Below are 13,900 nucleotides of genomic sequence, written 5' to 3'. Positions count from 1 at the left end.
GAAACCACCTATTGAGATATATACGCTAGATATTTATACGTAAATCTTACATATACCAGCCGCCCCACTGCAAAGAAAGCACGCTAAACACATTTTTCAAATGATTCATTCTAATTGTCACATTCCTATCAGCATTTTTCGGCAAATATTTATTCATTTTGTACGATTACCAGACGAATCACCACTTATCGTAACGAACTTTGCTTTATACATTGTCCACTTTACTAATTTCTACTCTGTACGTGGATTTTCACAATGAGGAAATGACCCTCTCCCCTAAAGGAAGGAAGAAGTACAAATTACATTTTACAAAATATAAAGATAACAGAGAATTTATATTACATACGGCTAGCGAAGGGGATTCCTTATGGTACACCTAATTCTTATTTTAAAAGTCTGGAAAGATCATGCGCCTCAATGGCGTATCATACAACAGGGGAATCTAGCTTATATTCGATGCAAATGCCAGAACTATTCACTCTCCGTATATTGGACAATACAACTAGGAACCTAGCCATAACGAGTATTATTAACAACTTCCCCTGTGTATTATACCTCGTATGTCCATTCTGCAACATAATCAATATCAACGCATATGAATAATACATTCACTCATAAAATTAATTATGCACTTTCAACTCTATTCATACATCTTCGCAAATGTATGCAACTCTAACCTGAATACAAATAACATGTCCTTTACAGTTATCAGGACATTACTCAAGAGGCCCAATCGTTGGGAACACTATACACACAAATAGGTGATTCCAGACCTGAATGTAATGAATGCGCTGGGCACATATTATACGACATCTACAAAACGAATTAACGAATAAACTGGAGAGGAACTTCGGAGACTCAGTGATTCCTTATCGATCAATTACCAGTTCGATGCTTACTTGCCTTTAGTCAAATATTACCATGAATTCGATACATGAAATGAAAAGCATTCCATGTTACCGCAGAATTCTGCAAAATATAGGTTTGCAGCAGACGAAACCGAAGTCATAGTATTTATTTCCCTTTCTATGCTTCATAGAACAAGAACAATTTCGAATGAAATCTTGATTCAGACAAAAATGATTAAAAAGAATCAGCGCCTAACTGAAATTTAACCATGGTTTCATGATCCACAGATTTCATTAATGAAATGCAACTGCAAATATAAATATTTCAGGGATACATATATGAGGGAGTTACCTAACCACTCAGCACCTTCATGAACAATTTGGCCTGAGATAACTCATAAGAAATAATAATAAAGCCTTCGAAATTTATTTTAGTTAAACATGATCGTACGGCATATACAATGCAGTACGCTTAAGAAAGAATTGCTATATTGCCTAATCAGACATTAGATGACGTTTCTTTTCTGACACAATACGGTTATGTCAGAATTCGTAATTACATTACACGATGGAGGCCATGGCGACAATAGCATAAACAGTTCTTCCCTCCCATTGTTCCATATACTTCTCATTATTTATTCTATTGGTACGATTTCCTCAGGAAAATCTGGCTTATTAGACGACCACTATTGCATATACAAAGTGCTACACGTTTTCTTCATATGTACACACTTTCAACCTCTTATAATTTAAGAAAAGAAACAAAAGCGTCATAAGGCTTAATAGTTTCTCTTAATAATTACCACAACAATATGTACCGGATAGGCCGCTGAAGCTCTTAAATAGGATTTGTAGACACTTCATGTATTAGAAACATACTTATGAAGTCTTTTTTCTTCTCATTTATATCTTCTTATCCTATATAATTACCAAATAATCGAGAATTACTATTTCTTCTTATAAATATCATCCTCCTATTAAAAGTTTCCTTAAGAAATTTATTAACTTCTACCGAAATTTACATGTAGGTATCACTGTAAGAACTAATTGGCACTTTCCTTATTTTTTTTATTTTTCTATATTTTCCTCATCCTGTTTCAAACTTCGGTTTAACACTACGGGTAAGGACGTTCCACTTTAGTACAATTATAGGAGCATGCTGATACTTTGCCAAATTACACATCTTCCGTCTTGCACTTTTCAAAAGAGAATATGATATTGTAATTCATTCTAATTACAATACATGGGCTGAACTGTAATCGATTGTATAACTCCATATAATTAAACTAAGGATGTGACATTAACTTTTGGCAACGATTGTCCCTGTCCTCTGGACAGAACACTATTATAGTATAGTTCAGCACCTGTAATCGCATTTGTTTCTGATTCTGTGTCATGTGCTTTTTCTCAATTTACATAGGGCAAATTTGAATATGATCTTTATAGCGTCAGATCAAATAAAATAACAGAATCATGGGAAATCCTTTCACATTCCTAGCATATATTTGTCTCAAAGCGAAGTTCTACAAGTTCCTTATTTTCTCAGTGTCAGGAAATAATTTTTGGATTAATCCTCAAATATATGCAGAACACATTATTCATGTTACGTAATGGGTGATACAAGACGAAAAAGTGGACCGTATTATAAGTATGAAAGCCATGACACTAATGTATACAAAAATCTAGGGCGGCATTCTTAGATATTATACTGACAAATTTTGAACATGGATTTCTAGAAGTGTCACCATTTATAGTTAGACGGAGCATTCTTTAAATCAGATGCATACTTATACATGGTGTACGTGGAATATCATGGTAACACATTATGAATAACTCATCTCACACAGTACCCTTGTTACAGTGAAATATCTTCTTGAATTCTTATGGGAATTCCTCACTTTAGTGGATAAAGATCCCTAGGGAACTATGCTTAATTGGAATATTCATTCTAACAGAAGCATCAGAATAAATTTCGTATGGTATGCATATGAACCCCCCCACTCGTATACTTAGATCAAGATGTTGATAATTCTCTAAAACAAATTTCAGGGAGGGAATCAGTTTCTTCTTTATGTTTCATAAGATTTGATTATAACATTATTGAAATAGACAGGTGTAGAGAAATTCACTATAAGTAAATGTAGATGCGCGTACTCATATTTACGTTAGTACACCGGAAGAAAACATATTCATAGGCGTCCCGTAGAGGTTATGTTATCAGAGTTCATCATAAGTTAATCCTTAATTTCATACTTTGGTATACAGAAGCCTTCTCTCTAGATGACGCCTGTAGTGGTTTATAACAGCTTAATTAAAGAGTATCTATAAGTTTTTGCTGAATATTTTTCCTTTTTTTCATCTCTAATCATTATAGGAGAGTGTTCAATTTACTGTTAGTAACATATTCCAAAGAAATCCACCGTTTCCTTGATTCATAGGTGAAGTTATTATTAAATAACCACGACCCCTATTTATCTCCTGACAGAGAATTTTTCAGGTTCTTAATTCTTCCCTTTTTGTTATCATAGAGATTCATCCTTGAGTGTGTAGAATCATACATAGTGCGTGAATAGGAAAGGATAACGAGATATGAAATAAATTAAAAATACAGATATCAGGGATTTCACCGCATACTTCTGGAACATTAAAAGGAAAATATTGACTTGTAGCCTTAAAATAATTAGTTGTTTTATTTCCCTATGGGTGAAAAATAATTTATTGATAATTCTGTAAATTGATGCTCTACGTCTCGTACAGATCATCTTCATACCATAACAGTATGCAGCATAGTATGTAATAATAATGAATCCGATTTCCACGTAAATATGTGTTTAAGGATAGTAAGCAGAATCTGTATAATCCCCCATGGTCGAAGGATTAAATTGTAAGAGATAATTTTAGCCCGAACAAAATATAATGTTTATATATTTGCATTAAACCTAATTAATATTTCAACTTTTCCCATATCATAACTCTGTCATACAACTGTTACAAATATGTGGCTAAATGTATATACAAATACAAAAAATTGCATAAGTGTATTCTTTCTCTTGTTACTCAGATGTAACCTCATAATTCTCATTGAAAGATAAGAATCAGAGAATTCATAGTTATATGCGAAATCGTCCTTGTTCCTAAGAGTGATAATTATTACATGATAAATATTCCTGTCCATCCTAACTGATACAGTGAAGAATCAGATAATAACAATGGTGCCTATTGGTAAACCAACAGATGAAGTACAGCTCATATTGAATTCAAACATGAGTAATAAGTAACATTAAAATAACGCACTACCTTCCAGAAGGGGGGTTTCATCCATAAGATATATAACTGGAAGTATAGTTCCAAAGCAAAGAAAATCGCCTTACTATGTATATTTCAATCTTCTCCTTCCTTGCATACCGGGACAAACTATGTTATTAGAAGGAATTATACTAGACTGTGATACGACATAGATATATATAGGGACTAGAAACCTACGAATCATTTATAATAGATGAATATTATTGTAATAATTTTAATAGAAACTTCTCAGAAGTTAATTACTGAATTACAGTTTTTATTATTTTCCTATCATTGGCGTACCCTTATGAGAAGTTGACATAGGAGATAGTGAAGGAGGGACCTAGATGTTATAAGACAGAACCACATTTAAGCATGAGAGTACAACACGAATATATCTGTTCAATAATATAGGGGGAAGAGTATATTATAAATAAAAGTTGCGATGTTTCCTTTTTATTCTCATAATAGGGGAAGTCTCGAGGAGCGAAATCAAGGCAGGATACAAAGTTCAATCTTGATTCAAGAAGAAGCTTAAATAAATTGAAAGATATATGAATAAGGGAACCACAAGTGTAAAGATATGAGTGATTCTCTATATGTCATGTATCCTTGATGTTAACATTCCACCTTCAATGCTGCTGAAGTCTCAAGTTGACTAGTCTATTAGGATACCTATAGAAGTATTGACTAAAATTATTAGATATAGGCTGCTATCGTAGATACAGCAAGATTAGAGCTAACGAATAGGCATTACAAAGAGGATAAGAAGGGAGCGAGTGTAAAAATAAGTATTATTAAATGGAAAATGAAACCATCGAATAAGTGCAGCCTTCCCAACACTTCCCCAAAGCAGCGCGGACACCGGAATAGGGCTCATGCGGGCTAAGTCTCAGTGTGGTAAGTTCAGCAATACAATCTCAAAGAGGACCAGGAAGTCAAAGGGGGAATCCGGAAGGACGCAAGCGCTACAACAGAAAACGGAGGACGAAAGGATAGAGAGGACAACAGGAGAAAGAACCAATGACCAGGGAAGGTTACGGAGTGCTCAGTGAAATCAAGAGCAATAGAATCTGAGAAATGGACTCTGGGCTGTGAAAATAACCAAGACCAGGGTAGAAGTATAGAGTGGGACACCTCCCCCGTATTCCCAGCTCCGAAGGCAGGGGACTAAAGCAGATAGGGGAGCATATAGCAACCCTAAGGCTTAATGAGTAGGACATAAATCCTGAACGTAAACAGTAAAACCTGAACACTGACGCGTAAAGCATAAGCCTCTGAATAACCAAGCCTAACGCCTATAGGATAAGATAGGAGGTCTAAATTCTAAATATGAAGCCTAACCCCGCAACCGTAAGACTAAACAGTAAGCCCTGAATCCAGAACCCTGAATCATAAGGCCTTAACTAAAGATTAGAAACTGCCCCCTATCGCATGAACCGTAGAGGAAAGGGGTGAGGGACGCAAACGTATACCCAGATCCATGAGAATAACGCCTTAGACATTAAACAACAGAGACATAATCTCCAGCATAAAGTCTGAGACGTAAATCCTAAATTGACACCCAACAACGTAGACCTAGAACGTACAAGATGGTACATGAACCGTCAAGCATGGACTGCAGACCATAGCACTAAACCTTAAACCAAGGAAAATAGGACGTCCTCCCCAAGATCCGGACACCTAATCCATACAGGCTAAAGCGTAAAAATAACCCCAAAGTCATAAAACATAGAGCCTAAACCCTGGAACAAGGACCGTGAATAGGGAGAGGTAGAGACTGACCCGTAAACACGAGATGGACAGCGTAGAAACCTAAAACTTACACTCTCAGCACTAGAAGCATAAAACCTCGAATCTTCCTCCACAGAGTTTAAGGCTACCCACTAAAGAGAAATCTAATCAATATCGCCTGAAACCTAAACTTTACCTTGAAGGATAGATCATCGCGCCGCAATCCAAAAAAGAAAAAGTATAAGTCTTGAAAAATAGAGGAAATTTAAAACCACAGGCCTAAACAATAACCCCGACATGCAGAAAAGTAAATCTGAAGACTAAATATAGGACGGGGCGACTAACCCCTGAAACCTAAGCCATACACCATAGCACCTAAACCCTAAAACATGAAACCCGAAACCTAAAACCCTAGAACCTAAACGCTGAAATCCAAAGCCTGAACCCTAAACCGTAAACCCTAAACAATAAACCCTAAACCCTAAAACCTACACCATAAACCGTAAACCCCAACTCCTACACCTTAAATTCCTAAACCCGACACCCCGGAATAGCAAGGGCAAACCTCCTCTGTAAACCTCCAAAAGTAGACGCCGAAGCTGTTAGCGTGCATGGGAGACGTCGAAAATCCGTGATTGGATCGGGAATCTAGAAGTCCATTGGTTACATCCTAGAAACAACATCCGTAGATCCTAAACTGGAGATCCTCGTCAATTCCTCGATTATATTCGTGCCTTAGATGAAGTCCGTTCCTTAATCGCCCGAGTCGTCCTGGCCCGGCAGACTTGATTGTTAATCCAAACATGCGGATATTTCATCATCAACTCCGATCGTAAACTGGAGAGCGCCGTCCGGTCCTCCTAGTTGTCCATTTCAGATGGCGGCCCAGAATGCTAACCTGGCTTCATGATGAATTTATAGGCACAATTTTAATGATATCGTGGGCTTCCGTAATTAATACTCCGAGTTCCTCTCCAGATTCATTAAGGCCCGGAAGTGTGCCTACCACCGCCCTTGGAACTGTTTCTTGCGGATTGGATCAGAATCCCGATACGGAATACTCATTATTATCTCCCGTCGCTACTATTGTTGTGAGACAGCTGGTATATCCTTGTCTGCCTCGCTCGAAATATGCCAAGGGGGGCTTGTTGATCCTGCTAACCCTGCCGTGTCCTGATTGGGGTACGAAAATTCTGAGAAGGTGAGGAGAGGCCTCTTGAAATCTCGCCCGGCTTCCGCCCTGTTCTTGGTTTTCCCTTCATTATCCTATAGAGACCTAAAAGTGCACTTATCCCTAACGCCACGGTTGTAAGACCCCCCACTATTGCCCCCACTGATCCTGAGCCCCCTGCTTCAGTTATCCTGTCCTCCATTTCTTCCTGAGCTTGTTCTAGCTTGCTGATTATCCCTGGCTGTTCTCGGGTATTCGCCTTTTTATCCTATAGAGGTAAATTGGATCTCAGTCATTACCTCCTCAAGCTCTCCTCCGCTCTCTTCTGAATAAGTTGGCGTATGGTCAATACACTTATGAAGTTTCCTCGTGATCTTCTTCTGTCGTTTGCCATTTGGTCTGTGCTACTGTTTTGTCACTCTGATCTGCCTGGTTCAGTGGATATTGCACTTAGTCCATATCTCCTCTAGGCTCCACTCCTACTCACACATCCAATCTCATGTTACCCTTGAGGGAAGAGCTCCACTCTTGTCTTAGCTTCCTACCTCCTCATACTGTTGGACGTCCCCTTGCATTTGCTCGCAACCTTCGTTGTTTCTAGTCCTTAAACATGTGGTCCGCCATCTGTTTGCCTCTGCTGGATTCTTGTAACACTGAAGTGCCGTTACGTAACTCCCCGCCTCCTTAAAAAATTCGGCCCATATCTCACCCCTCGCCTTGTTCCCTTCAGACACCTTTAAACTCCTTCTTCTGGATGTTCCCTTGGGGGGGTTATTAAACCACTCTGACATTACTTCCTCGGCTACTGCCTTCCCCCCCCATGTCGTGAACGCGTCATATATTGCTTCGCATGCATCCTTCCCCTGTAGTGTCCAGCTGCTCGTTTCGCGTTCTATATTTTGATAGGCAGTCAAAATTATACTCATCATATCCATACATACGGCTAAGTTCCTGTGATACGCCTGGCTTCTCATTAAAGAAATATCTCTAGTCAATCTAGACCATTGGTTATTTTTTCTGTTTATAGGGCATTTATCCTCTCTCCACCCGGGAAAGAGGAATCCCACCTCCTCCTTCTGACAACTGGACTCTTTCTGCTCCCACTTTTCATTCTTATCGATCTGCAAATTCTGCATCCAAACCTCTATTGCCTGACATATTAGTCTTGATCTCATGTCCATCCCTTTCAGGCTGCTTTTCACACCCTCCAGTGGGGAATCCCATCTATCCCTGGGGATCTGTTGTTCTTGTTTGGCTGTTCCTTGCTCCAACTGTTTTAGCCTCAGTCTGGTTGGGGGGGACTCTGCTGTATCTGTCTCCTGCTTCCGCCTCCAGATGCCCTCTTCGATCCATCCTGAGAATCTTAGCATGATTTCTTCAGATATCTCACGATTTTTTCCAATTTGACTACCTTACTCTTATTCTGTTCTCGTGGTGGCTTTTCGTCCTCGAACCCTACGCCTCCTCGCGGGTGACCTTTATCCTTGCTGTCTCCTGGTGTATGTCGTTGCCTCCTTCTCCTCCTTCGGTCGCTCCGCTCGGAACTTCCCCCGCGTCTTCTTCCCTTGGGCCACTCATTTCTGTTTCCTCCCCCCTTTCTCTCCGCCTTCAGCCCCAGGGCGCCCCTTGGGGCGTCTCCTCTTTTCCCGCCTCTACCGTTTCCGTGGGGTGGGCTCCCACTCCGGGTGGTTTCCTTGCTCTATCTCCCCCCCGAGCTGCCCCCTTGGTTGTTCTTCAACTCGTCCCGGACTCTGCCCCCTCCTCTGCACTCTCTCCTTTGTCTTGATGTTCTCTCTTTCCTCCCCCCCTGCCCTGGGCCCGTCTCAAGGGCTCCTCCATCTCTTCCCTTTGATCTGGCTGCCTCTTCCTTGGAGGACGTTGGGGTAGGTTATTTAGTCCCCTTCATTACTCAGAAGTTCCTGTGATGACAAAACTTCTATGAATCCTTCGGACTGGTCACGTCATCTACTCTCTCTACGGTTAAACACCGGCCTTCCGATTCCTCTCCTCCTGCTCTGAGCTTCTCGGCTCCAGACCACCTCTCCCCAGGTGGCGTATCAGAACCCCCTGGCGTGTCGCTCCTCCTCTTAGTTCCACGGGCGCGTTCTTCCCATAAATCCTTGCCCTCTCCCCGTCGACCTCCTGGAATTCCACTGAGGTGGGGACCCGGGACTCTTGGTCCTTTTGAGGTGCGGCTCCGTTCTCCTTCCCCTGGCGTCTTCTCCTTCTATGGCGCGCTTCGCGCCTCCTGGAGTTTCTCCCCTGGCACATCCCCCCCTAGTCTCCTCCTGGCGTTGCCTCCGATCTTTTTCCCTTCTACCCGCTCGGTGTCTCATGACACAGACTCTCCTCCTTCTTTTTTCAAGAAACCGCTCCTATCTACCCGTTCAATAGACTTCACGGAGACTTGGTTCTCCTTTCCCTTCTGATTCTCCCTCGGTAGCCCCCTTATGTCGCTTCTTTTTCCTCAGTCCTCCACGTGTCTGCCGACTCGTCCCTCTGAGTGTGGCCTGCTCATGGCTCCCTAATATCGCCTGTTGCTGTTATCATCCTGTTTACCCTCGTCGACAGTCCCGAGCTCCCTTTTCGGGCTGTTCCCCCGGGATGTTTTGGTTCCGCCCTCCTGTTCCCTCTGGTTGTTCTCGACGCCCTGAGATACTCCTTGTTGCTACTCTCAAATAGACGAGAATATCCAAAGTCCTGGCTTCTTCTGTCCTCTTGACTCTGTTCTACTCCATCGTTCTCTCCAACGTTTGCTTCTCGTCTCCTAGGACTATTAACTTGGATTTATCCTTATTCGAACCTTCTTCCCCTCATACCTTCCGAGACTTTGATCTGCCCCTGTGCCACGCCCCACGGGTCCCCCTCTGCCCCTTCTTTTCCCTCGCCAAAGTCCAGATGATCTTTCGCTCGTCCTCGCTCATGCCCTTCCACGGTGTCGTACCCGGTTGATTCTTTCTCTTTAGGACCGCGTCCCGCTCCTCTCTTCTGCTTGTGTCTCCTCTTTGGCCTCCAAGGTTGTCATGAGTTCCCCAGTTCTCTCGGTCAATTCGGCTGGAGGCCCTGTACCTCTTGGTGTTCCGGGGGAGCCTCCTTTACTCATGGTCCTTTCCTCCTTGAGGATCATCTGGGGAGCGTCTGGTCCTTGGCCCTGTCCCCACAAGGCTAACACTACTGGTAGTCCACTGTCTCCTTACCCCTTACAGACCTGGATAGCCTTGTTCGGGGTCATCCTGTGCCTCGTCCTTAGATTTCTTCTGGGTCCTCTTGCCCTTTCCCGTTGACGTTATGGGGGTCCGCCTGGCCCTGCTGCTCTGTCAGGTGTTCCCTGCCCCTTCTGATCCCCCCCGAGCTACTTACCCCCCTGTTTAGTCGGGTTCTTTCCGATTCTATGCCTCCTTATCCGCTGGTTGTTTGTCCTTCGGTGAGAGATTTGATGAGTTAGTTCCTCTTCCTAATCCCTCCTCCTTCCACCAGATCCCTCGTCCTTGCTATTTGAGTCCTCGACTAGGCTAACGCCTGTTTGCTCCCTTCTGGTCCCGCTCCCGAAGCCTTGGCCTGAAAGTTCCCCTTCCCACGCCCCTGAGGGGTTCCCTCTCCCGCCTTCGAGCCCTTACACACGGTCCCCCCCTGTGGGCTCTTTCCCCCTACCCTTCTCCTGGTTTCGAGATCCTGCCCTCTCTCCTCCGCTATAGATTCCCTCCCCATGGCATGACCCCTAAATTGCTGTCATGTGGCCCTAATGTCCTGCATTTCCTTTGCTTCTTCCAACCCCCGATTTAGAGAATTGGCTATTCTTGACTTCTTTAGGCACCTTTGCGGCTCGACTACCCTTCACCCTACTGCCCCCCTCCTTACTTTTGTCTCTTGGCTTTGGTTCCATGGAGACTAGAGAGCATCGGTCTGCGCCTCGTCTGGCCTGCTTCTACCTTGGTGTCTCATCACCTCTTTCTCAATTCTGATTCAGAAATCTCTTCTGACCTGATATCCCCAATCCGGCTACTTCCTCCCATCCCGTCTCTAACTTAATCTGTGCATTTGTTCTGTTCTTCTTAAGGACTCGTGCTTCTTCACTTCTCACGACTCCGCCTCCTCTATCCCCCTCTGGATGTCCTAAGGATCCTCCGGCATCCGCGATAATTTTGTTTGTTCCCAGACTCCTCCTCCCGGGCTTGTTTCGGGGCTTCCCTCTAGTACATCGGACCTTATATGAGATCCGTCTAATGACGTCCGCCCGCTTCAGATACGCGCCTTCCTTCCCCCTCTTATCTTTCTCCGCCTCCTTTTTCCTCGTGCCTTCTTGGGGTCCTCCTCCCTCTCGACTCTTTTCCTATATCTCTCCAGGTTCTGCTCTGTGACGTTCTCCTTCTCCTTACCTGCAGATCTGTCCATTCCGCTCCCTCCTTTGGAAGGGTGGAGAAATTCTCCCTATTGCCGTGGTGGGCGGGTAGTCCTCGACGCCTTCTTCTCCTTTCGCTTCTGGCTACATTTGTTGCTTCTGGGTCCATGAACCTGTCTTACTTCTTCTTTCTCTGCCGAACTCAGTCCCCTCCTCTTTGTTGCTCTGATTTCCTGTCCCTATAGGACCTCTATATCTTCTCAGAGAGGACGTATCTTTTTGTCCGGTGTTTCTTCCTTGCGTAGGCTCTTTCTTTGTAAATTCTATCTATCAGTCCCCCTTCTCTGCAAATGCCCCATTCTGTCGGTGTTCCCTCTCTCCCCCCGGACCCTCTCAGACGCATCCTAATCCTAAGTGTGACCTTACTCCTCCGGCTGCCTTTCCCTGTTTCTTTAATTTGGTCTTTGGTCTCTCCGGTTCCGGGCTCCTATTCGGGGGGTTGTAACCTCGTGCCATTTCTCTCGTTTTCTTCTTGGGACTCGTCTTATATGCCTCCTGGCCCGAGATCTGGGCCTTTTCCCGTATCTGTTTGTTGCTCGAAACTCCCCCTCCTCCTTATTCCTACCCTCTCAGAATGGCTCGGACCCCCTCTGGCTGCTTGTTCCCTTTTCTTTCGTCCTGATCATCTACGGCTCCCATTTTACTTCCCCTTTTATCTGAGAACTGCTCCGCCACGAGTTGTTCCTCGTCTCTGCCTCTGCTCCGTTGGGCCCTACTCTCCTTCCTTTCCCTCCGCCCGCAGGCTCAGGCCCGTTCCTTGCCCCTTGACTCTGCTGGATCCCTGTCGTGTTCTCCTCTTTCTAAATCCTCCGGGGGCGACTTCCGATCACCTGGGGAATTACTCCTCCTTCTTAACTACTTCTCTCACTGGTGTTCCCCTTATTTGGGCATCGGTTCCCTCCTCCATCTCTTCTACTACCTGTTCTCCTTTTGATTCTTTCCTCTTCCTTGACGGAATCCGACCCTTCTTTCGTTTATCCTTGTATCTTCTGCTTCGGATTCCGTTGAGGGCTTCGTTGCTCGGTACTACTTCTTTAATATGTGATCCTTTTTGTTTTTCTCCTTCTACTTTGATAGCTTTAATATTGCCTATTCCACGTCCTATGGCTGATATTCCCGCGCCTTATCCGTCTCCTTCTGACGGTCTCTGTTAGGATTTATGAGTGCTTTGTTGATTCGATATGTGCCTTCGATCATTTTCCTATTTTACCCCTTCGTCCTACTTGACTATTTAGGTACTTTTCTCTGTCTTCCTGACTTTTCCTCCTTACCCCCCTTACTCCTACAACAGGAGCCTTGGCTGGTCCTCTTGTCTGACTTCCTCGCTCTTATACGGGGCTTTGTTCTTAACTTCCTCACATGCCCTTATTTTTTACCTTAGTGGAATTCCCCTCCAAGCTGAAACCCTCTGGACTATCAGATGATGCCTTTGACTCTTACGAGTTGTCCTAGTTTGTTTATCTTGGTGGCCGGCATCGTTTCTTAGCTTCGTGCGATTTGAACCTTCGGCTTCCGGTTGTTCCTTGGATTCCTGCCTTTATTTATCCGCTTCCTCTGTGGTCGACGTTTTCTTATTTAGCCCTGGGGTCCGATCCTCTCTGCTATATCCTCCCCTGATTTCCTGAGTTTCGGATGCTTTGTGGCCTGATCTATATCCCAGGCCCCCCTCCACTGTCCATTGGTCCCCATCCCCCTGCTCGCCTGTGGTCCCGTTTTCGGCGCTAACCCCTTCTTTTGTTTGTTTCGGAAGTTCTGACTCTATGATGTTTATTTAATAAACTTCCGGATATTCCCATTCAGATCCTCACCTGGTTTCTCTTGGTCTTTGCTGGCCCGGATCATTGATTTTTGGGACTATTACTACTTCGGGTTTCTCATCCAGGGCATGATATTCTCTTACGTCCTCTGCGATGTCACCCTCACTCCTCCCCCTCTATATCTTCTTAAGAGATCTTTTCCTTAGAATATCCACCATCGACCTGTATTGGCCACCTTTTGTCTTGGGGATCCGGGATCTTATTCCTGCTACTTAACCTGAGCTCTATCTATACTCCCTTGGCTGAGTCTGCTTTGAGATTTTGACTCTTCCTGGTGGTGTGTGTCGAGGTTTCTTGGCTCCCTTTGAGTTCATTCCTTCCTCCTCTATTCGGGGTAGTTGATCCATGATGTTCCTTGACGGATCATAACTCTGATGAGGTCCTATTCCTCTTTTCGATTCCTCGGTAGCTCTTTCATAGAGGCTTTCATCGGTCGCTGATCCTTATTTGGTGTTTTCTTGCCGCCTCGTCCCTTTCAACTCTAGATCTGTTTCCTGATCCTTCTATTTTGCCCTCTTCTCTCTCTCGCCAGCTTATTCTGGAATTCCTCTTTAGTTCTTCCTCCGTTTTTTTTGACTTCTGTTGCCCTGAGATGTTGCTCCCTAGGGGGAGTTTGGATCCGATTCACCTTCTTTTTCTTTTGTGT

At 43.8% G+C, this 13,900-nt stretch overlaps 2 protein-coding genes across 2 annotated transcripts; both read right to left on the bottom strand.

The window, feature by feature from the left end:
- Positions 1 to 6,906: 6,906 nt before the first annotated feature.
- Positions 6,907 to 8,408, bottom strand: C922_05205 (hypothetical protein; the record flags this gene model as incomplete). Its single annotated transcript, XM_008820777.1, has 3 exons — positions 6,907 to 7,060; positions 7,338 to 7,363; positions 7,584 to 8,408. The coding sequence occupies 3 exons, from the start codon at positions 8,406 to 8,408 to the stop codon at positions 6,907 to 6,909; spliced, it is 1,005 nt and encodes a 334-aa protein (XP_008818999.1).
- Positions 8,409 to 10,990: 2,582 nt separating this feature from the next.
- Positions 10,991 to 11,334, bottom strand: C922_05204 (hypothetical protein; the record flags this gene model as incomplete). The annotated part of the gene is made up of 1 exon (XM_008820776.1): positions 10,991 to 11,334. A coding segment is annotated over one exon (344 nt), but the record flags the coding sequence as incomplete, so codon positions are not given.
- Positions 11,335 to 13,900: the final 2,566 nt, after the last annotated feature.

The sequence above is a fragment of the Plasmodium inui genome, assembly GCF_000524495.1.
Source record: "Plasmodium inui San Antonio 1 unplaced genomic scaffold supercont1.45, whole genome shotgun sequence".
NCBI classification, from domain to species: Eukaryota; Apicomplexa; class Aconoidasida; order Haemosporida; family Plasmodiidae; genus Plasmodium; species Plasmodium inui.
Note: the sequence above shows the minus strand (reverse complement) of the source record. Positions and strands in the feature narration are given on the sequence as shown.